The 27,610-nt window shown below is 43.6% G+C and overlaps 2 protein-coding genes across 2 annotated transcripts; both read right to left on the bottom strand.

Annotated features, from left to right (window-relative positions):
- Positions 1-980: 980 nt before the first annotated feature.
- On the bottom strand, positions 981-14,637 carry LOC310986756 (protogenin B-like; the record flags this gene model as incomplete). Its single annotated transcript, XM_083972818.1, has 19 exons — positions 14,548-14,637; positions 13,527-13,826; positions 10,283-10,427; positions 9,989-10,122; positions 9,587-9,883; positions 9,195-9,354; positions 8,829-9,076; positions 8,036-8,200; positions 7,472-7,777; positions 6,433-6,618; positions 4,481-4,576; positions 4,199-4,385; positions 3,869-3,996; positions 3,558-3,728; positions 3,113-3,295; positions 1,997-2,120; positions 1,749-1,890; positions 1,484-1,591; positions 981-1,388 (listed from the first exon to the last, which is right to left on the bottom strand). The coding sequence occupies exons 1-19, from the start codon at positions 14,612-14,614 to the stop codon at positions 981-983; spliced, it is 3,555 nt and encodes a 1,184-aa protein (XP_083828944.1). The 5' UTR covers positions 14,615-14,637.
- A 3,166-nt stretch (positions 14,638-17,803) lies between these two features.
- Positions 17,804-27,476, bottom strand: rfx7b (regulatory factor X7b). Its single transcript, XM_083972972.1, has 7 exons — positions 27,385-27,476; positions 27,170-27,292; positions 26,958-27,074; positions 25,949-26,033; positions 25,637-25,844; positions 24,636-24,931; positions 17,804-24,072 (listed from the first exon to the last, which is right to left on the bottom strand). Exons 2-7 carry the CDS (start codon positions 27,277-27,279, stop codon positions 20,638-20,640), a joined length of 4,251 nt encoding a protein of 1,416 aa, XP_083829098.1. The 5' UTR covers positions 27,280-27,292; positions 27,385-27,476; the 3' UTR covers positions 17,804-20,637.
- Positions 27,477-27,610: the final 134 nt, after the last annotated feature.

Here is a 27,610-nt window from a genome sequence, read left to right as displayed (position 1 = left end):
GGAACACAAGCCGGGGAGACTTGTGCTAAAGCTTTCACCAGAATAAAGCATCAAGAAAATTTACACTGAGAAACCACCGTACTAAGGGAAATTTACATCATTTGGCAAGAACAATATTTTTTTGGCAAACGCACCTTCAATATACATCCTCTATATTTTTGGTTGCCTTATAATATCTTTTGTATTATCAAAAACTCTTTGGGAACAGTCTCTCTGTCTTTGGATCTCATTATCTATAGTATGCAAAGCCCTTTTGATATTAAGGCCATTTTAAAGCTTTGAGTTCAGTGCACTGAAAATGTCAAACAATATAGTATAAAGCTCAAATAGTTTGACAGTATCTAATGCACTTGTTGTTTCCACAGCATACACCATTCAAAGACAAACAATGTGAAACAAAAGCTCATTTAACCATGAACATAAATGAGGAAGAAGTTAAAAAAAGGAGCACCTCTAGATAATAACGCCCCAACAGAGGTAACAAGACATGGCAGTGAAATGTTTTCACCTTGTCCCCTGAGTCTGAGATAATACTGCACAATACATGGTGAAAAGGAGGTAGTAATGAACATAAAAGAACAGGACACTGAGGTAGGTAATCAGTCCAAAGGGCTCAACGACACCCTTCACTCCAGTGGAAAGTAATTAAATATAATGAAAATGTATCACAGTACATTTCTGACATTCTTTTTAACATTCATCATGGGTGAGCTTTGGTTTAGGACAGACGACGCCAAACACAGGCAAACAGGTAGAAAGTTGTAAAAAAAAAAAAAAGGAAATAAAGTTGTTATAACAAACATTCATACAAAATCCTGAGGTAGATCCGAAGCGAAAACACATCTCCTCTGTCGCAGCAGCTGCCTTCCCGATCCCTTGTGCCTCAGAAAATAACAATGAGGCTCAACTCAGGAAACAAACAAGGAAGAAGTGGAGTAGCTTCGGCTGCTGGAGAGCAGACAGACACGGGCCGGGTGATGTCAGGATCCGGCGGCTTGGGTCTTGTGCAGGGCAGGATGGGAGCTCTCCGAGGTGCAGCAGAGTCGGGAAGCATCGGGGGCGGAATGAGGGACAGGAGGACTCAACGTGTCCTCATTTTCCACTTTAAAAGACTGCTGCTGCTCAGCGGCACCGTCATCTGGCCCGAAGGACTCTGGTCTGGAGCTCCGGCTTGACGAAGGGTTGCTCATCTCTTCGTTGCTTTCTTCGTTGGAGTAGTGTCCAGAGTCTCCCGTCTCCTGGCTGCCCTCACTGGTGTGAGAGCTCTCCGAGTGAAATGGTCCATAGATGATCTCCCGTGAAGAAGGGGGCAGGGGCACTGAACCTAAATGCTCGTCATACCTCAGAACAGTTTTGCCAGGCTCATACAAACTGGCTCTCCTCTCCACCTGGGGAGATACAAAGAAATGAGAGATAGACATTACGATAAAAAAGAAATCGGATTGAAAAGGAAACCGATTGACTGAAATGTCACATCACTTACATCACTTTGGGCTGGATTCCTGATCTCCCTCTTGAAGACCAGCCACCTCTTGCTATGACTCTTGTTACTCACTGGACCGGCACTATTTATTACAATATTAGATCCACCCTAGAACACATTCAAAGAAAAGTTAAATGTGCAATCTTTAATACTTTCAAACATAAAACATGCACAACATTTGAAAGTATTTTTCAGAAACCATCAGTCATCAGAAACCCATTCACTCATACTGTACATATACGTATGTATATATTGCTTTGCTCACCTTGGCATCTAAAAAGTGGGATCTCATCATGGGTATCAGGGCCTCCACGTTCTCTGTGTGGTGGTCGTTGGGCAGGGCCACACCAACATGAGGACCCTCTACAGCTCCAACAACAGCAACGACTTTATGACTGGAGGATTTTCTATTAGTCATACAAAGATAATCATGGAAACAAATGTTAGAGAAATGTCATCATAGCTCAAGTTTTCTACTAATATTTATTTATTTCAAATGATTATAATCAGTACCTTGGTCTTCCCTTGCTGATGAGGATCAAGGCACACATAACAATACAGGCTAAGGCGATGCTCACACCAACAATGATCCCTGTCATTGACCTCTGGTCTATGTGGTACAGGCCATCAGAGTACACTGGAAGATAAACAACATGATTACACAGCTGCACAACAGACGTCAATAATATCAAACAAGAGACTGCTGTTCAACAAAAGATTATGTATAGGCTACTGCCCGACAGGTCAAAATGCACCAACTATGTATGTGGTTAAAACACCAGTATCTTATCATACTCTAAAATGTATAATTTACATGAAGTTGGCATTTAAATTTGTAACAAATAAAAAACTATTCCCAAACGTATGAACTCAAAATAATCAAACCTATGTTTATTGTCTGAGACAAGAAAACTGAGGGACGTAGACAACCTCACTGCTTCTGTAGTTACTGCTCTTTGCCTGTGTGGGGCAGTGTTGATGTGTCCAGTGCTTATAGTCAGCAGCACTGAACACAAAAAATACACTATCCTTTTATCACAAAAAACAAGGAACTCCTCCATATTACTATTAGATATGAAAGTACTCTTAAAATATATGTAAATGAACAAAAACTGACTGTTTCCATTTCTACTCTAACTTGAAATGTAAAGGTACAGTTAAACAGGAACCAGAAATTAGGGTTTGGGTTAAATTGATTAATTACACACAAACTTCTGTAAACTGTATTATGCCTATAGTGAACCACTTATTTGTTCATTAGTTAACAAGGTTAAGACATCTCACTGAACTAGGCCCTCTGGTGGTTTGTCTTCTACCACAGAGAAGCTGTGACTCACTCTTACTAATAATTATCAAGCCATACTAATACCAGAATCCCATATTTCTGCAAATGTACAACAAGATGCAACAAAATACAATTGTATCAACTGCTGATATTACTTAAAAGACTTTAATGAAGCCTAGGCCTTAGACGCTCTGTTTCACAAATCCACTTGATCTCACTATTAAATTGTAGAAAACTAACACCAGAGTTGTTGTTTTATTATTTCATGTAATAATAATAAATGAATCAAAGTCATGAGATGAGACACCTCTGTCATGCACACTTCAGTGATTAATGATGCCTACCTGCTGTGTCCGGGGAGCTGTCAGAGTGCCTGGGGTTCTTGCTGCGGTGGGAGTTTCCTCGCCTCAGCGCCAGCTCCACGATGTGAGAGAAGGGCCCGTCGCCGACCTGATTGGAGGCAGAGATCTTCACCAGGTAGACGTTCCCTGGCTCCAGCTTCTCCAGCAAGGCCATCGTGTGGCTTCCTGTAAAAGGCAGCAGAATCCGGACAGTGAGGATTCAAACTTCGGAAAGCTAATAGCTTAGCTAAAAAGCTCCCTTTGAAAGAAAAATGTGAAGATGCACAATGTGATACACAATGGTGAGGAAATGTACCTAGGTGGTTGGAGGTGAATGAAAAACAATCAAAAGTAAGATGTACCGAAGAGCTTCTGGACATCCAAATGTATACTTCTACTTATTTTAGATTATGCTAACTTTATTCAGATAATCCAGGGCACTACTCACCCTCCCTCTGCAACATTTGCCAGTGTCCAGCCATCCAGGCTTTCTGGGAAGCGTACAGGATGGTGTAGTGTGTCACCATCACATTGGGCTCTGTGGGTTCTCTCCAGGACACCAGAGCAGTGTCATCTTCAATCAGAGTTAGTCGCAGTCCGGCAGGAGGTTGGCTAGGTGCTGAACACAGAGAAGACACAATCATAATAAACATAATTTAGAGTGGCATGTGCTGAGAAATATGCAATGATCTGATGAGTCTGCAACACAAAGGAAATACTGGGATACACAGAAGGCAATAGCAATGTCTGATTTACTACCTGCTGGCAGGGTTCGGTGGTAAACAACAGAACTCCAGGGACTCGACATCTGGTCCACGTGGAGACGCACAACAAACTCATAGCGAGTGTTTGAATCCAAATTCTGCACAGTCACGCCCTGTTTGGTACTGTGAACAAAAAACATACTTATTATGAGCATTTGGCGAGGAATAATCCAGAGCTTTTACTTTATGAGATGTACAACTGTAGAATATGCTTTTGATAGTTTCTGTACAAACAACATGAATATTAAACGTTATCCACATATCTTTTGCAAACATGTAACATGCCAAGAATAAAATACTAAATCGATTTTGGTTCACAGCTTACGTCTGAATGTAGCGTATGGCAGAGGCATTGTGGGTTCCCACAGGTGTACAGCGGACTGTATAGCTAACAGTCTTTCCAGCGGAGAAAGCGGGACGGCTCCAACGCAGGGACACTGCAGATGAATTGTGGGCCAAGATGGTGACGTGATCTGGAGGTGGTGGGGCTGCAGTCGGTTGGTCTCTCGCCGCTGAATGATGCAAACAAAATGTATATTTTCATTTCAGAGGTTCGATATCAATTTCCATTGTAAGACTTTTGAAATAAAAAGAGAGCTATACTTACACACACATCCTGGAGTACTAATTGTCTGGTCTGTTTGATAACCATCTCCAGCTTGACTGAGAGCCAAAATCTTGACGTGATACTTTCTCCTCGGGTCTGGAAAACAAATAATCAACTGAAGGTTTCTCAAACTGACATTACAATAATTGCACAAAGCACCTTATTTCAAATGAAGACCCTGACAGCGACTACATAAAGTGGTTAATAAAAGCAAAACCTGTAAAATCACCATTAAAAGAGCAAAAGTAATAGCAAACAAATAGAGATTGTTTGATGCAGGGCAAAGAGAGACTTTGACAGTTAGCTGCAGGAGGGGAAGTTTGTAGGTCATAACTGGCCATCCCCCATGCTTGGCCAATACATGGTCTCCTGAGTCACAGCCACCTCTCATTTATCATAGGTTGTCATGTTTAAGGAGCATGAGAAAGATAAACCAGTCCCAAGGCACAGCAAGTATGGTGACATGATCAATAACAAACAAATTATACCTCTTATTCCTTCCTCTCTATGAAAGCTTATAAAGATATGAAAACTTTAAAACTCGGTTAGCACTAGTCTGTGCTTTAAACACAAAACAAACTAACTAACTTAACTTTGAGAGCGATGGGTGAGGTAAAAATGTGATTTTGTTTGTATTGAACAAATAAGTATGGACACAAGAAACTGTATCAAAAACTGGCTAAAAGACATCACAGACATCAATGAGGTCTAGTTGTTGGAAACTGTTTAAAGATACTGTTTTAAATTTACTGTTTTAACCTGAAAAACTGGAACTGTGCCCCCAGCTCCTAAATCAGGACATTTTAGGGAGTGTTAAGATTTGTTTTATGCCTCCAGTGTGAAAGGTCAGCGCATGGGTATTGACCAGTGAAGTCAGTGTGTCCAGGCCTGTTGTGGGGGCTGGGCCAGGGGCAGTGTTCAGCTGCTGAGATCCTAGGCCCATGGGACTGGGGAGGGCGGGTGGGGGGCGAATGGGGTCACCGGGTCAGGCCAAGATAGAACAGAAGGAATCTGGGAGCAGAACTGTGGGAGAAGAGCTGGGCCCCTTTTGTTTCCCCTTTCACATTCTTCCTACTGGCCTTGTGTTATAGCCTTCAACTTGGACCCAACATGGCTCCAACACAGAGGTTATATTGACAACCGTGATATCAAGGTATATGGAACCAATGACACTGGTCTGTGTGACTGACAATACTGAACTATCCTGAAATGTATTTCAAATTTTGAACAAATAACCACATAAACACTGCAGTTTAAAAGAGTTCTTAACAGTCTACCTGTTTGTAATTCAACTCTTTATTTGCTGTATTGACAGAGCTGCAGCCACATTATGCTTGAAAGCTCCTATCAGCCGAAATTATATAGTTTTTAATCAGTATGACCCTGGTTTATATTGCATATAGATTGCTGGGGGTTATTTACATGGACAGCACAGATGACCGGCTGGGGTAGGGACCTAATACAAGACTGCTGTCTCACGGCTAGAGGTCAGCGGCCTTGATCCAGCTCTGGCCAATCCCAGGGGTCTTTGTTTGTGTGCTCCAGTGTCCAGCTAAAGAGGGGGTAGTGACCAGAGCCTTACAGGGCAGGTCTGGCCCTGGATACAACACAATGGCCAGGGGTAATTATGCAAGCTGCAGGATGGGAATTGGTGGTGGCAGGGACATCTGGTTGCTGACCCCTAACCCTGGGAGCCAGATCTCACACAATATACTGCAGCCGGACTAGAGAGGACTGCTGGTTAGGCAAAAAGGTTTAGCCAGCCAGGACAGGGGATGAAGATGCAAATGCAGTATCCAACTGCCCACTAAATGAAAACTGGGCAGTGTCCAGAACAAACAATCTGTCATTATGTGGTCTCCACAGGAAAACAGAGGTCTAAATGGTAGAGATTCACTAAAACAGCCACCAAAACGACTTGTCAGCTCTAACAGCAACAGTGCATCACTCACCAAGGCCACTGATGGTGTAGGTATAAATCTTAGCCTGCAGCTGGATGTTGGGCTGCTCTGGTTGGCCTTCCTCATGGTAACACAGCCGGTAACCCTGGACAGTCACAGATTCTGGGGAGGTTTGCCAGCGTGCCACAATAGATGTGCAGTTCAGTGGCTCAAGTTGAAGAATAGGGGCTGAAGGCACTAAGAGGGGGGGTGGAAACAGCAGGCATAGGATCAATAAACACTCATATCTAGAATATATCTGAGCACAAAGACTAAACCCCTGAACAAAAACAAAAAAACACAACAGGATACTGGGTGCAGAAAAATGGTGGGTAGATGGAACATCACTTCATTGGGACATTGTTTTTTCAAAAGAGCCAGCTCCTATCTAGAATTTAAATATGAAATATGTAGTAGGCTTTGTCGCAACATTTACCAATTTACACATTAACCTTGAATCAAAAATGTGCAATGCTCATTGTGTTCAACATATATGTCAAAAAGTATGAGTTAACTTCTAAAAAGAAGTATTCAAGCTTTGGTTGACAAACAGTCTCCCCCAACACACCAGGCCATGAAAAGGGGCTATTCTTTCCCTCACATAGACGCCTGAGGCCCTCTCTTTATGACCCATGACTGAGGCCGCTCTAACATCACTGACAGCGAAGGGCAAAGGTTCCTGGGTAACCAACACAAAGACTGTGGGACAATGCTACAAGAGCAAAGTCTAGTCATAAGCCGGCCACTCTGCATGAGCTCTAGTGACCCTCTTGGTATTCTAAGAGCAGAAAAACACTGATGTGACAAAGGCGAAAGAACAGCCGCCAGCTACCACTCTGCCACTATGTGATTCTGTTACTCTATAACATGTACTTGGCTTTTATTTTCATAAAAGATCCCTAAATTCAAACCTGCAATAAAATGTTAGAAATGAGTTGAAACACTATAACCATGTGATGATATTGCACAGAGAAAAAAAAGCAAAAATACTTTTACAACACCAGCTGTCAAAACTTCATGACATCTCCATCTTAGCTATCTGCAGGTTTACCTTTGTTGCTGGAGGTCTTAGGTGTACGGTGCGAGGTCCATGCTGAAGGCTCACACCAGCCCACCCGGGTGCTTGCAGCCATACGGAGCAGATAGATGGTATCTGGCTGTAGGCTCTCAAGAAGATATTCTGTGCTATTCTGAGGTAGCTCCACAGAGGTGACAGTGTTGTCCGCAGCTGTACGGTAGGATAGTCTGTACGCGGACACCCGACCACGGCTCACTTTAGCCGGCAGTTGCTGCCAGCTCACCTGGATATCTGTCGAGCTGGAGCTGGTCAGAGTTAGCTCTGGGGTACGTAAAGGCACTATAGAAAAAAAAGGACATCACAGATATGCTTGATACTGATGTGGTGATGGATTTCTTTAGAATACAAACAGCTGGAAAAAGGTAGACTGTCATATTTCTAGAATACACAAGAAGACTGTGCTTACAACAGCATACCCATCCCCCTTATTTCCACTCAAAATGTGCTTTGAATACACACCACTTGCATGCATGTTAGCTTAACTACCAAAGTGATTTATTGCAAGGAATGCTGGGAGGCTCGATGCTCTGTGCTTACCATCCTCCAGGGTATGTTGACTGACTTGGTCCGACATACGACTGGCTCCCATTGGCATATAAGCCACGATGTAAAAACTGTAGTTTCGAGCCGGCTCAAGATCATCGATGATATAACTGGTCGTATCGTTTCCAATAACAACTTGGTATTCTTCGTTGTTTAGCCCTGATGTGCATCAAATCAGAAAGTGAAGGAAAAAGTTAAGATTATACAAAGAAGAAACTTGGCTGTCAAACATATACCTTGTAAACAGTGAGTGTTTAGAGAGGCTTGATGCTTGTAGTTTCTCAGTGTCACTCATCCTTTCTATAAACACGTGTAATGCTAGGCACAGCAACATAACGGTTTCCAGGCAAATTCAATTAAACATCTAAAAACCTGTTTACTACAAAAGCAGACTTGACTTAATGGAGTTATCTAACTGTCAATTCAATGCTTAAGATGAGTATCTCCTTACATTTCAAGTTTGCAAGACTGCAATGCTTTTAAAATGATACCCTGTCCCTTTAACTGCAAGCAGAAGCTGCAAGCTGGGGAGTGGACAATGGACTGGCTAAGCCTGTTGTTATTTCAGTGTAGTTGCCATTCTGGGTCCTCCTTGACCTCTGCTCTGTGCAGCGTCAACAGATGGCCTTCACCAAGGAAAGTTGGTCACATGTGAGAGAGTGAGATTGCTTATTGTTGCTGACTGTCATCTCACATCTCTTCACACCCTCATCATTCCAGATTTTTTTTAAAACCTCAACTGCAAATCTGAAACAAAAACAACAGTTTTTTTCCCTCTAGGCCTCACCTTCAGCCTTCATGTAGTGGATGGAGTAGGCAATGACTTTGTCTGCATTGTAGAGTGGTCTCTCCCAGGCCAGTAAGATAGCAGAGCTTGAGATGGTCTCAGCGTGGATATTTCTGGGTGCACTGGGTCTGTCCTCTGACATGACAACAATAAGGCGAGCCAAGGACAACACCGAACCCTGTTCACTCTCTGCCATGCACTGATAGATGGCATCATCCTCAGGGATGATCTGGGTGATCACCAGTTTACTGTGAACCAAAAGTAAAAACAGTAGAAATCAGTAAAAGAAAAAAATATCAAATCAAAGTTACTTCAGGACATTTCATCTTATTCAACTTAGGGAAGTTGATGTTGCCATTACAATACCTGTTATACATCTTAATCCTTCCATTTAAGTGAACCTCTTCTCCGTTCTTTAGCCAGCTGATGCGTGGTGCGGGCACTCCCTCTGCTTGGCACATAAACCTAGCAGTGCCTGCTCTTGGACGGGTTTGACTCTCAGGTCTCTCGACAATGGATGGTGGCTCTGAAACAGAGACATAGACGAAAGTAATGAAAACACAGTGTATTGCTGAGCATTTATTAACAGATATAACACTACCTGTGTCATATCTTGTAACGGTGTCATGGCAAACAGACACTGACTAATTCTATGAGTGTAAAAATGACTTCATATCTGCAAAAGCTGGAGTAGAAGATCTAGGCATGGACATGGTCTGAGGACTGATGTGCTGTAACTACTTCATAGTTTACACTACCTAGAACTGTGATGTTAGCTGCAGCAATTGTGTAGTTGCGCGTTCCCGGGGTGGTGGCCCTGCAGAGGTAGACTCCTGTGTGTTTGGCATTGACATCAGTGATGACCAGGTTCCCATTGCCCAGCACTTTGGCATTGTACACGTCAATGGGTTTACTGTCAGCACGGCTCCAGGAGATAATGGGCCAGGGGTTGCCTGTGGCCACGCACTCCAACACCACAGTTTGATGAACAGAAACTGTTACATTCTGAGGTCCAGCGATGATTCTGGGCCTCTGACGTGGTTTAGGACCTGCACCTTCACAAGACAAGGGAAATATTGAAAAAGCAATTCAGACTTTGTCTAAATAGAATAACAGTTTTACTTCCAGTATCGTGGTTTAATCAGATGTAATCTCCTTACCTTGGTTGACTGTCAGCATGGCTTCTCGACTTTTCAAACGGCTACCGATGTTAGTCGCCACACATCGATACTGTCCAGCATCTTCCAGCTGTACATTGTGAATCTGAAGGACTCCATTTGGCAAAACCGTAATTCTACAAACACAAAGATAACATTAGCTTATACTGAGACAGCTAGCAGAAGTTGACAACATAAAACCACTCATAGGCTGCAAATACATGTCAAAATCAAGTTGAATACATGTGGGCACCAGTACATGGGGTCTAAAACAACTCAAGGCGTGTCTGTAGGTACCTGTCTGTCTGTAGTGGTAATGTGCTTTGGTTGAGCTCCCAGGTGATGGTGGCAGGAGGGCTGGAGGTGACCGCACAGGAGAATCGGGCCACTGACCCCTCAGTCACCACCATAGGCACAGGGTGCAACAAAAACTCTGAGATACCTGTGGAAAAAATAAATTAGCGATCAAGAAGTGTCAGCAGCAGAAAATGCCATCTAAAGCCTTTCTTATTAACGCATTCAGCCATTAAAGGGTATTTGTTTCAGATAGATATTTAACCTGATTAGTTACACAAATGTATTTGTGACACTGACACACTAAATACAGCATTTTCTTCCACTTTTGTTAAAACATTATATATTATGCATGCAATACCTTGACTTTGATGGATGTTAACTGATTCTATGAAAGGAATTGATTTCTGTACGACACCATGATCTTGCTTTTGTGCAGATGAGCTATCAGGTCCCATACTGACCAGCTGGTCCAATCAATGGATCAATTGAAGAATGACACTGAATGATGCATTGTTATGGATAAAAACTAATCAATTCAGTTTGGATAAAAAGGGCCACAGGCAAGGAGAAGAAAATACATTCAACTATAAACAAAAATAAAGCTCTTTCTTGCAGAAGTCAGGGATGACACCACATAAAGGGAAAAATACTCCAATTTAGTCACTTGTCAAATCACATGTTTTATAGCTATATATGTATGTAAATGTCTTAACTTAAACTCTGATATGTCAACACCAGTTCAGTAGAACTATACTTGCCTTACACTACAGTAACCAAACAGCTGCTGTTTGCTGAGTCACACTCTGTTTATGAGGATTCAAAAGGTCTTTCAATAATCACCACAAAGAAGCAACCACCCCAATCTGCATCAATCTAAAGCACACTACGAGATGACCAGTGACCTTCATTCATTAAAGCGATAACTCTCTCCCTTCCCCCCTCACTCACAGGAAGGAAGTCAATACCATGTTAAAGAAAATCAATACCCTGTTCTCCCACTGAAACTCCACATTTAAATCCTGAGCTCTGGCTGATCCAAATTAAAGAGCAATCCTTTAATTTGAGACCTAATCTCATCAATATTACACAAATAAACTGGCAACCCTGCTTAAGTGGTGTGCAGTGTGGGGTTTAGCCCTCACCAGACTCCGACATGATGATCCTTTGTGGTTTATTTGTAAGGTGCACCTTGGAAATGGTAGTGTGTTTTGGTTTAGGCTTAGTACTTGACAGACAAAATATATTTATATCCTGTTTGGTTAGTATCGTCATGAAGTCTGGAATAATCCACCTATTGTATCTCTGAACATCCTTCCTGACTCGTGAGCACTGTGGAAAACCCTCAGTTCTTGGAAAGAAGTAAAAAAAAAACAACAACAACATGTTGTTTACTCTCATCTGGGACACAACAGTCTATTTTCACTCTTGCTGGGATCAGAGATGTAGATGGTGGGTGTGGCCTGCACAGACTGATCCACTAATTTGGTCACCTCTGTTGTATAGAACAAATCAATGTCTAGGTCAAACAGCACAAAGGTTTCTCTGAAGAGGTCAGAGTTCGCTTCAACCCCCTGTCCATTCAATTTTAACCCAAACTGGGCAGCAGATCGAAGTCAGTTTACCACTGGTCCACAAAAGAAGAAATTGTGTGTGAGTCTTATGTTTGTATGTTTATATCCTTACAAATGCTGAAATAATAAAACCTTATAACAGCAAAGCAAATTATGTATTTATTTTTGCAAACATGGTGAGAAATATATGACAGATACTGTGACCCGCTGTAAATCTAAGAGGTGCTGAAACTCGTGATGTAATCCTAGCAGTGCGAGGAAAACACTTCCTGGATGTAAACATGTTTTGAAGGGGCCGACACTATTTACTGGGGGAATATCAGGCCCTCTCATTCACATGACAAACTGGCCTTTCTTTTACAAAAGGGGCTCTGCTTGACAGGGCAACAGAGAGCCTGACACAGTGAAAGGGAGTGTGGGCTGGGAGGGGGAACAGCAGGGCGGCCCGGGCAGAGCAGGCCTGTGACATCACAAAGCCTTTCCCCACTGACCCATGACCCCGAGGACCTCTGGACAGAAGGGGAGCACAGAGGAGGCCCATCCTCCACTCCCCGCCTACAGCTGACCAAAAAACCTTTAACCCTTTCACTGACAAAGGCTAGTGGACACCAGGTCAAACTTGACTTTTTTTGAGGATTTTTATCTGTCCATCTTATAGAAAACCTTATCTTGCCTTTCAACAGTCATAACAAGACTGATAGAGAATTGGTGTATGAAAAAGCTGCTAAAATGTATCTCCCTGTTTGCATTTCAGTATTTATAAATCTCTTCTTGCGTGGCAGACGTATCTGGTTCTTCACCGTTTTGTTCTGTTAAGGGTTAACACACATTTCCTTAAACTCTCTAGTATCTAGTATCTTCAATGTCATTGTCAACATCAGTATATTTCACAAGGCCATGCTCGTTTCCATGACACCAGTCATGGTATATCCCTTCTAAGACCTGTGGAAAGTGACCATGGTGGATGAGGCCCAGTGAATAGACACAGCTGCCCTGACCACTGATATGTGGACAAACAAATGCCCTGGAAACCTAGCCTTTTCTTCTGGATCAGTCAGGGGCACTCCAAACAAAGGCTAAAAGGCAAATGGCCTTTCAGAGATTCCTCTGTGTAGCAGACCATTCAGCAATTACGGCCACAGTCTGCAGTGACAATGCAATCCTACTACTATGTTAGAGAGAGAAGGCTTATTTCTAAGTTTTTGCCAATGTTTCCTGAGCACTTGCATAGCCTACATGTTGAAGTTGTAGCTCTACTCAAAACAAGGAACAGATAGTGCAGTACGACTCTAAGCTGCGTATTTATGGAGTATTTATGAGCTTTTAGATTGACTGTCCATCTATCTTTAACTGTCTCTTAAAACGGTCCTTTAACAGGACTGACAGCTTTAAACTCAAGCATGGTGGAATCTGAACAACTTCCACTAACATGGAAAGCCAGACTTTAGAGGTTTTTACTCAGTAAAAAAAAGAGAGAGGGGTGAGGTACATCTGCTTCCCATCTCCAGGTTAATAACCCATGAACTTGCTATTCTTAAGCCTGCATGTTGACACCACAAAGTGGATATCACCAACAAGTCTAACCCTTTCCATCTTGCTCCCATCAGTGGAAAACAGGAAGAAAGTCCAAGTTAGCCCGGGAGAATCTGTTTTGTTTTGAGCTCCATACTTACTTGCGATAGTCAGACGTGATCTTTGGCTTAGGATAGCTCCATATTTGTTCTGGGAGAGGCACTGGTAGAATCCCTCATCTGAATCCTCCTTGGTATGCTTTATCTTTGGTATGTACAAGGAGCCGTTGGGCAGAAACTGTATGTGCTCACTTTCTGCCAAACGAACTCCATTCTTCAGCCACTTGATGGTGACTGGAGGCTGCCCATGAGCCTGACAGTCCAAGACAGCAGGGTCCTTTGGTAGCACAGTAACATCACTGGGCTCGGTGATGAAGGACAATTCGCTGAAACATAAAACACCTAGAGGAAAACAACAGGGACATTAGTAAGGAGTTGGGTATATGAGTAGTAGAGCATTAAAACAACAACAACTAGCCTATCGAGCCTGACAGACCATACATATTAAATAGGCTACAAAGGGGGTATAGAGGAAAACTGTTGTTGTAGCCTAAAAGATTTTAAAACAAACCATAAAGACAGATGTTACTGACACTGACACATTATGCATTGGCACTGACTATTAAAGAAACAGCAATTGTATGGCTAAGTCAATGTGTAATGAGTTAGTCTGAAGAGAGAGAGAAATAGAAATAGAAATAGAAAAGCCATAGCATTTATCCTCGGGAAACACTGATGTTTTTATATACATATATATATATATAGGCCTATATATTTGTAGCCATAAAGATAGACATGCAGATGTTGAGCATCCAAACCCACGTAACGTCACTGATAGAACAGAGGAGCAGACGACTCTTCGACAGTTCACAGATGAACTCTAATAACCTGTCTTTATCTCTTTACCTGCCCATAGGCTACTGTTGTCGACAAAGCTCAAATAATAATGATATTTTAACAAAGTAGACCTAGTTACAATATTAGTTTCGGTGGCTAACGTTATCTATAGGCAGCCAATGGTCCGTCCGTCCGCGGACCTCAAACCAGGTCAGCTCACCTACCGACAGACCAGCAACGGTCGCATCAGTAACAACAACAAACACAAGAAAAACAAGACACTTACTTGATAAAGGAAGAAACAAAACAAATAGTAGCCAGAGCTGGCAGGCTTTCATCTTAAACTTGGCCATTTATCACGACCGCTGTGTCATTTTCCTCCTCCACTGCCAACCGCAGCTCTCCTGCGCGCGTGCTATCCGTAGATCCCCAAAACCACTTCTGCCGGCTGCACGAGACCAGCGGCTCTACCGGGGGGAGCCGGGGACCCCCACCTCCCTGTGGCGCATGCGCTGACTGCACGGGACCAGTGTGTGTGTGTGTGTGTGTGTGTGTGTGTGTGTGTGTGTGTGTGTGTGTGTGTGTCAAAATGGGGTCCGGGGACCTCAGGGCCCCCCCGGGAGGAAGTTCTCACAGGATGCGGAACTGGGAAGTTTCCACAACACTTTGATTCATTACACCTAGAGAATGATGCAAACTAACTCCAGCAGCAGCTCCTCAGGTGTAACACACACAGACTCCACATCTGTCTGATAACCTTCACATTTTGTTCTTTGATATTATAACTGTGAACTTTTAGAAGTGTTCACTTGACTGCCTCTGGATTATATCTTGAATTTTGCCTCTCACACTTGACTGTTTGTGAAACTGCTGTATGTGACTGAGACAAATTATTATTTCCATTATCGATTATTGCTGATTGTTTTTGTGATGAAGTTTTGTGTATAAAACCTCTACATCTAGGCTCAACCAAAAGTTGAGCGACAAAAACACTTTGTTTCCATTCATACGACTATGAAAAGCAACACATCCTCTTATATCAAAGACTGGAATAAGAGAATAATTGACATTGCTTTACTATTTCTGCTTTAAAATTGAATGAAATGATGAAAGGAATAGAAAATTGCTTGATATCAAAGTTATATCTTATTTAGCTGATATTATCATTCATTAGGCTATCATTTGTTTATAATGTTTGACTACTGTTTTCCTCATCCAAATCTAAGGAGGAGGTTTCATTTATGATTTGTAAAGCCATCCTACGTAGATTAAAAAAAAAAAGATGTCTTGGACTTCATGAATGATAATGTCTAGATTTAACCAGCGTTTAGAGTTTTCAGTTCATGTAATCAAAACTAAAAGCTCAGATCAGTGCACAGACAACTTCCCTACAGTGATTTTCAAATGTCAAACTCATCCGTAATCGGCTACCAATTTCCCCTGTAGAGAGTTAGGTGAGTGAGATCTTCTCTGTTTATCAGATGTGTAAGACAACACAATAAGATGAACATAGTGAATTATCAGTTACTGAGAGCCACTGGTAATAAGGTCACATTGAGCAGCATCTGCTCCTACCACACAACCTGGTAATTATGAAGAGGTATTGATGGCTGCAAGTCAGCTGCCTAATGAATTCAGATATTGATCCAGCGACCGTGCCTTTTGACAATGACCCTCCCGTCTCCCAGCCCTCATTCAGCAGCAACACAATGGGCTCCAGCTGTGAGATCAGCCATGCTGCATCAGCACAACAACCATCCTCTGCTGCAGGTAAATGTAGTCATCACATTCAGACTGCATGGGAAATGTGTTGTGCCTTATAAAAGATAACTCTTATTCTCAACTGTATCAATTGTGTAGCGATTTTAAGGGATTACTGTCACAAACATGCACCTCCACACTTCAATATCCAATCAAATGAGGAGAGCAAAGTGTAATTATGTATTGATTAGAGCTAACTATTGATTTAATCATCTAAAGCCTCATAGTTATAATTCAACGTTCAAAACCAATGGTCAGCTAAATATCATCCTGTTATATGTTTACTCAATAGTTAAGATTTTGTAATCATTTCATTCATTATACCAAATTAAGGGAGAAATATGTGCATCTGCTTATGTGTATTTGCTTAATATGTATTTAAAATACATTTTCTTCAATGGGAAACATAATCATGTTGTTTATTTGTAATAGATTGTCAACTAGTTTACTCACAAATGCCTTGCTGTGTTTAAGTTGTTGATGTGTCCAGTGTTACCAGAACTTTTTCTTTTTCTTTTTTAAAGGTAATATTTTATTCCTGTGGTTAAAAAATCTTCTCTCACAAAATCTCCAGTGATGATTTTAGTTGTGAAAAACCTGACAGGCAGGATGTATGTGTGCCTAAAATAAACAGAGGATCAGTTATCTTTATTGCTGTCTATCTTTGCCTCTAGTTTCACAGTGTGTGGTTATTGATAAGTTGTATACAAACAGGAAACATGATCACGTATCCCGTGTGAAATCTGTCGACTCACATTGCCAAATGTTGTGGTGTGGAGGTCGAGGTGACACCGGGCTCCACATGGCTAAAGGTTGGGCTGTTTGGCCATGATCAATAGGGTTAAGGTCATTAACATGTTATGAATATCACGAGGCCCTGGGAAAGCCGAGCAGAGGAGCAACGAACTGGGCTGTGATTGGCTGGAGCGTGTCTCTAGGAGAGGCCACCCCCTGCTGACCCTAGAGGTCATTTGAAGAGCTGATGACCTCTAACCTCATGTCAGAAGGGTGATGGAGAGGATTCTCTTTTTCTTTTGCATATACTTGATTGGTAAAATATCAAAAACTCCCAGGTTTTAAGAAAAGTAAATAAATAGCAGTATTATGATAATGTCTGGAAAATTCAATACCATAATGTCATAATCCGTGCCATCCAATCAAAACTGTGTGTTTTTACTTGCAACATTTGTATTGGAGACAGATCGGTAACACTTTACAATAAGGGTCCCTTAATTAATGTTAGTTAGTACATTATTAAGCATGAATTAACTGTTTACAGATATATTAACAATCATTATGTATTTCCCATATTACTTAGGATTAGGAAACACATTAATTAATGTAGCCTATTAGTAAGCAGTTAATCAATGTTTACTACGCAAAGTTAGTTTATTAAGTAATAATAAAAGTTGAATAATGTAATTAGTTATCATTATGTATGCATTACTCAACACATTAGTTTATATATTAATGCTTAATAATGTACTAACTAACGTTAATGAAGGGACACTTACTGTAAAGTGTTTTGGACAGATCTTGGATTTTTCTCCTAAAAGTGACTGGTTATATTTTTACAGTATTGACAATGATACGTAATAAACTTTTCAGTTAATAAATTAACCTCTTCACCTTTTAATGTCTAATCTCCTATTATTAAACTACAATGACAATTAAGTCCTGCACGGTCACTTTCTGTCACTTTTTTATTTACTGCAATAAAATACAAAATCATCAGCACATAATCACACAAGAACATTCTTTAAAAAAGTTTATTGGCTTTTAAAACCACTTTAAAAATCTCACCAGTGAGTACTTTCCATTGAAAAAAGAAACAACGCGTTTGCAATATTAACAAGCTACTGTACATTAAGCAGTACACCAGACAACACCACAGAGGAGGGTTTTTTTTTCTACTGGTAGAAATGGACAAGATAGTCAAACAGAGTTGGTTCTGGGTCAGTCAAAGGTAAAGAATCAGTCACTGCTTGATGGAGCTCCTGTACACATAAAGAGGTGCATTTCCTTCACTCAAATTCAAATATCAGTGCCTTGTTGGTTAAAAAAAGAGAAAATGTTAAATTTCTTCACAAATGCATTTAACAAAATAAGAATATGTAAAATCGACAGAAAACAGTCAACATAACATATAGAACAACATTAACTTAGTAAACGGCACAACAAAAGTAATGTAATAAAACTAGCACTGCCAGTCTGGTTAACAGAACCTGCCCAAATCACAGAAGACAGTGGTTACCAAGAATACAAAGTACAACAGAAGTCATCACACATGCGTGCGTACAATCATTTATCAACATAATGAGCATGTAGGTTTTAAAAGGTTATTTAACTTTTTTTTCCCTCAATGCTTTATATTCTCATGTATGAGAATGAGTAAGAAATGTGTATCTCACTGAGATTAATGCACATTTTGCTACAAGACAATTAGTCATTTTCTGACAATTCAGTTAAATTTCCTTACTCATTTTGTCATAAAAAATGTTTTTTCTTTTTTTTTTGCGGGCATCCATCATTACATTTGTCCATAAAGATGTGGCAAAGCCATGTGTCGTAAAAATTTAGTGCAATAATGTGAACCTCCAAAGTTTGTTGAAACATGAGTAATATTTTTTTTCCAGTGTCTGCTGAAAGGCTTCGAGCACAATGTCTGTCACAGAGATGTTTGCAACCAGCTAACAGTATCACAACTTTTTTTTTTCTCAATATACCATGCTATTGATCCTGCTCAAAGCACACATCACTTCTGCAACCGCAGAGACCTATTATCTTTGAATAGAAAAAAATAAAATAAAATCAGCAAGCGAGACCAGACAGCATTACTTTTACGACACATTGAGCCAGAAATGTAACACACAACATACAGTATCTTGCCGACTATAGATTTGTTAAGCTTTTTTTTTCTTTTAAATGGCACATACTTAGCTAGAATAATGGCCATAATATAGTGTCTTGATACATCAAATCTCTATGTATCTATCCTATTTACAGATGGAGCTTAAACATGACTTATACAACATTGACAATAGCCAAAAACTCAAGCAAGCATCCTACTGTATCACATAGCCTACCTGGCTAGCAGTGATGGTTTCAACATGCTTTCAGGTCCATGATTACCTATAAAACATAGGACAGTGACCATTTCACAAATTTACATACTGTACATAAGATTTTATGCAACTTAACCCTTTTCCTCAAATGCAATAAAACTCTTTTTATATCTCCGAGGCTGCCCGCTTCCCGATGTTGTTAATGTTTACTAGGAGTGTCTCTATGTGTAATAATCTCTTATGTTATTCCAACAGATCATCTTTGGTATGGAAATAAGGCTGGATCTCCAAAAACATAATAATTTCTTTTCCTCTTGATCTCAAGATGACATCGAAACATACATGTCAGCCTTTAGCCTTTGATGCAAGTAAGCCTTCTCCATACCATTAATATTCTTATCCAAGCTGGGAGTATAGCATGCCAAAAAAACACAAATCTCATGACTGAAAGTGTGCCTGCCATGGTTCTCGTGAAATGACAGCGTATCAGATTCCTCGAAATCCATTTCTGATAAGTGCACACACAGTGTAGTCGTTAGCCTATACAATACGTGTCTATATTGTAACACTGCAAAACAAAAACGGAACAAGAAATAGTACTGAAAATATCACAGTAACAGCTGCCTTGATATGATGAAGCTCTGGATGGTTCTGAAGATATCTTAACATTATACTATATACAGTCTCTCTAAAGATGGCATAAGGCCTTGGACTTTGGGAATAAGGCAGCCAGTTGTTGATTCCTTTCAATGTAAAGTCCACAAAGAGGCCTGAATTCCCATCCTCTCCCTACTGATTTATCTACTCCCTTTATAAGATATTAAACAGTACAAGAAGTATAGGCTTTAAGAAAATTTCACTCTTGGACAATGCTCAGATGTGAATCAGTTTTCCACTGATTTGGTATATGATAAAGTATAAAGATTATGTCATAAATTCAGCACCTGGCAGCTCAAGATGCTACCCTTTTGAATATTCAGATATGGCAGGCAAATGTACTACAACTATTATGTGCATATACTACAATCCCAATATTGTTTCCATTTGGTTGAACTTGAACTGCACACACTGAAAATAGTATACAACAGCATACGTGTTTGTTTTTTGTTTTTGTTTTTTTTGGTGAAGTCTTTTGTGCCAAATTTCCTACCCATCTCACTTTCATGAAGTAATCATTAAATACAAATATTGCATTATTGACTGGTTATAACATGGAAGATTACATTTCTCTTAATGTTCATACCATACAAATCTGCTCTTGTAAGTGCATGCTGCCACCAAGTACTCACACCTTTCACTAGAAATGCTTTCGTTTCTGATTTTTCAGATGAGGGAGAAAAGTGGTTCAGTACTGAAAACTCTGGGTGACAAATGAAAAAGGAGAGAAGTAACGAAACGTCAGTAGGAGAGATTTTCTGGTAAGCCTGGCACTTTTAACAGAACGAATGGCAAAGTCCAGACAAATCCCAACAAACTATAGTTTAAAAACAGATATACTACATACGCACCAAACAAACAACAGAGAACAGAATTCAGAGTAAAAGATAACGTTAGCCCAGCATCTCTACTGTCGTAGGCTGGTCTTTGCTCTCTAGCCAGTCGAAACCAGAGTTCACAGTATCACTGCATATCTGCTGAAAAAGCGGGTCGTTCTTCAGTTCTTCCAGTGTTGAATCTTCATATTGTTCCTGCTGCTGATTGGGATCGAACAGCAGGTTGGTGTCCAACGTGTTAAGGTCAGTGATGCTACTGGACAGATCCGAGGTCAGTCTGATGTCGTTTGAGAAGTCGGACGCCACGGCGTTGAGCTCCGAGGCGACCTGACCCACCAACTGGGAGCTGGGGTTGAGCCCGTCGTCCCCCAGCAAGTCCTTGACAGTGTTGTTGAAGTCCAGCTGCTGCTGCTCGTCCTCCGCCTCCTGCTGCTGTGTGCTCTGGAGGAGGAGCTGCGGTTGTGTCTGCGCGGGGTTCTCCTGCGGCGGCGGCGGCTGTGGCGGCTGCGGCAGCTGCGGCAGCTGCGGCTGCTGGTCTTGCTCGGCGGGACCCGCTTGTGCTTGGCCGTCCCCGGTCGAGAAACTCACCTGCTCTCCGCCGCCAGCGGTGAGGTAGCCGTGCTGCTGCAGCTCGAAGGCGGCGGGGCCGGGGCTGACGGGCAGCTGCGTCGGGTGAGCGCCGCCGCCTCCGGCGAAACCGGGCGTGGTCTCCAGGATCTGCGTGAGGTTCATGCGGGCCGTGTAGTTGGAGGGGAGGTTGTTGATGCCCAGGCCGCGGACCGAGTCGTCCCCGTCGGCCTCCATCTTGCTGAGGAGAACGTTGGTGATCTTGGCGGTGTTGCTCTGGCCCTGCACGGGCAGCATCTCGCTCTGCATCATGATGCTGAGGGGGACGGACTGGCTGCGCTGCGCCATGCTGTGGACGGACGTCGCCGCCGCCTGGCTGTTGGACAGGATGCTCAGCACCTCCGAGGTGATGGGCGAGTTAAAGGGCGACACCGCGGCGGCGCGGGTGGTGGTGGCGGTGTTGGTGGTGGTGGTGGTGGTCGGAGGGCCCGTGTTGCCGCTGAAGTTCCTCTGGCGCACCGCGGGGCTGACGCTGCGGCAGCGGAAAGTCACGGATGCGGATGAAGTCGATGCTTTGTTGTCCAGCGGCGCGGGCACAGCGAAACTCTCCTGTTTGGTGGGAGTAGTTACACCTGTCGCCCCCTGCTGCTGCTGCTGTTGTTGCTGTGGTGTTTGTTGTTGTTGTTGTTGTTGTTGCTGCTGCTGCACTGGAGAAATAGGAGTCAAACGGCCAAAGTGAGCGCCGTCCTGTCTGGACTGGGCTTGAAATGCCTGGCCGGGAATTGCAAATGCGTGCGGTTTGCGAAACTGGTCGTCCACCAGGTCTTGGTAGCTGGGTAGAATCCCGATGCTGTGGTTGGACAGCGGGCCGGCGGCGGTGCTGTTGTAGCGGTTGTTGATCCACTCCAGTTTGGCCTTGTCGGGGTGCGTCGCCATGGGCCGCTGCATGGGCTTCACGGGGCTGCTGGACACGATGCTGGCGTCGTGGTAACCCGTGATGCTCGAGTTGATGGGAGTGAAAGCGAAGGGGTTCCTGCACTCGACCGGGCTGGGGGGGACGCTGCTGCTGCAGTTGGACAGCGGCGTGCTGATGGGCGTGTGGCGGCCCATGGCTCCGTCCACGGGGGTGATGGGCGCCATGCGGGAGCAGGGGCTCTCCCGCGTCAGGCTGTGGCCGATCGTCATTTCCGAAGTCGGGGTCGGGGTGGGCGTCGGGGTCGGGGTCGGGGTGGGGGTCTGGACGGGGGTGGTGCTGCTGTGCGCGGAGTGGTAGAAGGTGGCGCCGGCCTGGTGGGCGTTCAGGATGGAGCCCTGGCCGGCGGCGGACTGGCCCTGCAGCGACGCGTCCACGCAGCTGCTGAACAGACCCTTCAGCTTCATCTGCTCCTCCATCTGGACCAGCTCCTCCACGATGCTGTCCTGCGTCATGTCGTCGTCGTTGAACGGGAAGTAGTCCATGTTGGACTGCGAGCCGGCGAAGTCCACCATCTCCTGCGTGAGGGCGAGCTGGCCCGAGGCCTCGGGGGGCGGAGCGATGATGGAGAGTTGGTCGGAGGCGGCCTGTTTGTGCTCCGCCGGGATCTGCTGAGCGAACGCCTGCTTCCGGAGCTCGTCCAGCTGCCCCTCCTCCCATATTGTGCTCTTTAGGTCGCTCATCACCGAGGCTTCGTGTGCTCCTGAGTTGGCCGGTATGGCGCGAGGGTCGCCGCCGCCGCCGCCGGTGATCTGCCGCAGCAGTGCCCGATCCGACGGGTTGTTCCCGGCTCCCGCTCCGGTGCTGGTGTCGGTGCTGAGAGAACGGTCTTCGTGTTTCACCACCAAGACCTGGGGTTTGACAACAGTCTGGGAGCCCTGGGTGTGTGTGATGGGCGAGTCGGAGAGCGCGAGGATCTGCGTGGGCCCGATGGCCGCGTGTTTCACGGTCACTTTGCAGGGCGCGCTCTCCGGCCGGGCGGGCGTTCCCGGGCGGGGGATCCTCTTCGCTGCAGCGCTGACTCCAGGCTTTGGATTGTCGACTACGGTCAGTGGCTGCTGGGAGATGAACACCCTCTTCACGGGAATCACGTGAGCCTCCCCGCCCGGGCCCGTGCGCTTCCTGGGGCTTTTGGCGTCCAAGCAGGGATCCTTCGACGTCGGGGTAACAGCGGACATGTTGCTATTGGAGTTGTGATTATCAACAGTCAAATACAAAGTACTGTCGTGGCAGTTACTGTTATTGCCGTCCTGAGTCCCAGCTACAGTTATTGTCATGGGCGGGGACGTGGGGTCGCTCTTTATCCTCAGCCCCTTGTCCGGTCCCGGGGAACACTTGACCAGGAAGCTCGGCTCGCTGGCGGCCCTGAACTTGGCCACTCTCTCCTCTTTGACCCCGAGGGCGGTTTTCTCAGCGCCGGGGTTATTGTCGCTCCCGGCGTCGGACACCACTTTGGCGTCGATGGAGAGGGCGAAGGTGGAGGTCGGAGCGCCGGGTCGGAGCGCGGGGGACTGAGGTGCGGCCGAGCTCCCGCCGTGATGCGAGTGGTGGGAATCGTCCAGAGCGGCCGTGGTGTTGATGCCGGCCGAGGCGGGGCGCACGGTGGTGGTGGTGCTGCTGGGGGCCAGAGCGATCGCCGTCATCTTCACCACGTTGACCGAGCTCACGTGGGAGGCGGGCATCACAGTTTTTATGGGGCTGTTGGTGATGAGCAGGGTGGGCGGCGAGCGCAGCGTGATGGCACTGGTGGCGGAGGGCTTGGGCAGGATCTGGGCGTATCTTGTACCGTGTCTCGCCAGGCGGTCGCCCACGGGACTAGCGGAGATGTTCTGGGGGGTTTTGGGGGACTGCTTCAGAGACTGGGTGACCACTTGGAAATTGACAGGCAACACTTTCCCCTCGGCCGTCCCCACGGGGCTGGGCGAGGTCATCAACTGCCTGCTCCTCTGTACCTGCGAGAAAAACATGACAGTATCTTTGAGCGTATTTATCAATAACATACAGATGGGATCAAAGTATCATTGTTAAACTGTTCAAGTTCAGGGTTGGGGGGAGGGAGGGAAGTTGTTGAAAGACTTGAAAGATGTAACAAAATATTTTTGGACGAATGATGTACCAAGTTCAAAAATCAATAAAGATATGTGTTAAAAAAAAAATAATAATAATAATAATAAATAACATACAGATGCATCTCAATAAATTAGAATATAATAGGAAAGTCAATTTCTAGTAGTTCAAGTCAAATAGCCCCAACCAAGTATTGAGTGCATTTCAGTATTAAAAATGCTTTTTTAATTGTAATTTTTAAGTCTTCATTAAATGTAAGCCATAATCATTACAATTAAAAGAAATTAAATTACATAAAGACATGAAATGTTTCATTCTATGTGTAATGGATCTCTATACTGCATTAGTTTCACTTTTTGAATTCAATAAACTTTTCCATGATATTCTTATTTATTGAGATGCACCTGTATATGCACACAGTTATAGATAAAAAGATTCAGCTTCATACCGTAACTGGGCTGGGGACAGCTGCTACCACGATGCCTATGGTGGGCTGAGGGGAAAGCAGAGCAGGGCTGCCGCAGGGGATGGTGGGGCCGGGGGTACTGGCCTCCGCTCTCTTGACCTGGGCCTCGGTGGGCAGGGGCGAGTGGAGCTTCTGCTCCTGTTGCTTCTTCTGGATCTTTCGCTGCAGTTGCTGCTTTGCATCAACAGAGGGCGACGGCAGGGTCTTGACCTGGGGCTGGAAAGAGTTGGCCTCAGCTGTGGGCACAAACGCAGAGGCAGGAGTCGGTGTCTTCATTCCTGTCGAGAGAAATTCAAAGATCATGATTAGCAGCTTGCAGCCATATACTATACTGTAAACATCCAGAATATCAGGAATTATTTCCATTCATGAACCACAACGTAACTATTTATTTAAATTTCACTCTGATTTGTCAGCAGGACACTGAGCCAGGTATACAGTAGAGAGAGGGTTAATGTTGTGTATAGTGGGACTGAACTATGTAATTATTATTCTTTGATGGTGTGAAATTTCAAATTCCCATTAAAATCAAATTTTAACCGTGTGTCATGATGATAAAATAATGGCATAACTCTGCTGATGAAGCTCCTTTTGATTTTAGGCTAATTTCAATTTCTGTTGAATAGACTGCGTTACACTGAGATCTGACTGTTGAGAAAACATAAGGCCCCACTATCACGGTTAACTTAAGTATGTTAATGAATTTTTGAATTTTCCAAGAATTCATCATTTGCTTTTTTTTTTTTTTTTACAGCTTTCACATCTACAGTGAGATGGCGACATGTATGAGGCATAAACATTAATAAATAAAAATGAAGGTCCATCAACTTTTCTCCCAGGGCCTTTTGTTTATTCCTGTGAATAAGACTGTGGCAAACGTGAACAAACAATCATGTATCTTGCATTAACCCTCCTCATCTGTATGATGCACACAGGCAGCAGTATAATAAATGGATACAACAGATCAGAGGACGCATCTTTACCTGTGGGCGTTCCGGTCATAACAGTGAGTGCAGCCATGGACTTAGTACCGATGTAGTGGCTGTTGAGCAAGAAGCGGGCCAGGTCCTCAACGTTGTCGAACTGACGGCTCAGGACCTTTTGTGCCCACTCGCACACCAGACCGCAGGCGGCAGATCGCATCTCATCTTCAGCACTTGGTGACTGGCCGCTCGGCTCCATCAGCTCACACTACGGTCGGACAGATGCGAGTTGATGAAACATCAGACGAGTTTGAAAGTTTCACTGCATTTTTATTTTTTTTGTTTTAAAAAAACCAGTATGATGTAACTCACCCCATCGCCAGACTTCTGCAGATCCAGGTTGGGTAAAGACGGCATGTGAACAAAAGCTTTCTTCCTTAACCCGCTATAACAGTATGTGAGAAGGAGTTAAGGTTTCTAAACACACCGTGACTCTGGATGCACAGACAGTCACAATATGTCGGTGCTGTTGAGTCTGGACAAATCTAAAAACCGCCTGAGACTCTCTTCTGTCTGGTCTGTCCTCTGCCGGTCTCTGCATTAACAACAAAGAAGCTCTTTTGACAACAACTCTTAACATTAACCTTCGAGCTCTGTGACTCTGTGACTGCTGCTGCTGCTGCTGTGGCTACACACAGGAAACGACCTTTTGGCAGTAGTGAACACACAGCGGCAGCAGGTTTTTTAAAGATTGCATGTGGCACTGCTTTAATAAACAACAATCCTCTGGATCACAAGTATTACATCATCCTAAAATATATCAACAAAAACAAATGACCAACTTATATTGAGAATTGATTACTTTGTAAGAAATCTAATTTTTCACCGGGGTCTTGTTGACACCACCTACCTCATATTGTATATTATTGATAACATTTACAGTTTAAACAGATTTGTCCAAAACTGTTATTGGTTCGACTGTTCAGTTCATTTCTTGAGTAACTTTGATTTTTCCTATGTATGTAACAAAGAAAAATCTGTTATAAATACATATGAATGCCAATAAATACTTGGCTCAAAAAACAAACAAACAGATTTTTCCAGAATTGATCACTCCCTTTGATCCACTTTTTGGTCAAGAACGGCTGTGAACAGCTGAACTTTATAATCAGCAGTTTCTGCTTTACATGCCAATTTGATTTTATATATTTTTTTAAAAACAAGACAATAGGAGCCAGGAGTAATATGAGCCCTGATCCAGATCTGAGTGAGAGCACTATCAACAAAAAACATCAACCCAAACCCAAACCCCTAAAAAAAATAACACAACACAAACAGTGGGGGTCTTTCTGCCAACTGCTTCTTCAGAATGAAAGGATATTTGGATTTGCCCCTCATGCCCAGCCGACGCGCCTTCATATTAGGAAAGACATTCTTCATGATCTTCCCAAAGTCTGCTGCACTCAGTGGATTGTAGCCGAGATTGTCACAATAGCTCCTGTGAGAGAAGAAAATCCACCGTGAGGTTAAGAGGTAACCCCGCCCCCCTTCCCCACCACCCCCCCCTCCCCTCCTCCCCTGACCCACACTCACTTGTATTCATCGTAGACCTCTTGCTTTGGGAGGGAGGTCTCCGGGTGCTCTTCTAGGTGGTTCCGTATCCAGTTGAACGCATACATCTGTTGAGTGCGGCTTGATGACATGGAACTCTGATCACTACAATAGGTGCATAAGAGAGACAGGCGTGGTGAGGGGCGGCGTCCTCCACATGTACGCATCATTTCTTGTTAATACAGAAACTTCAATACCATAATCCAGGAGTGGAGGACCCCCTCTCATTCTCAGTCCAAATGGGCAGAATTTGGGGGTTGGGGTGATGAATAGATATGGGGAAACAAATGAAACACAGACAGCTAGGTATAGCAAAAATCTACATATATCAGTGGTTTGCATTATCATGATTGTCATGATTATAACCCCCGGCCCTCATCATGATTATCAATCATACAGCTGGAAAATTTGTGTTAATTTCGT

The sequence above is a fragment of the Trachurus trachurus genome (genome assembly GCF_905171665.1).
Source record: "Trachurus trachurus genome assembly, chromosome: 6".
In the NCBI taxonomy this organism is placed as follows: domain Eukaryota; kingdom Metazoa; phylum Chordata; class Actinopteri; order Carangiformes; family Carangidae; genus Trachurus; species Trachurus trachurus.
Note: the sequence above shows the minus strand (reverse complement) of the source record. Positions and strands in the feature narration are given on the sequence as shown.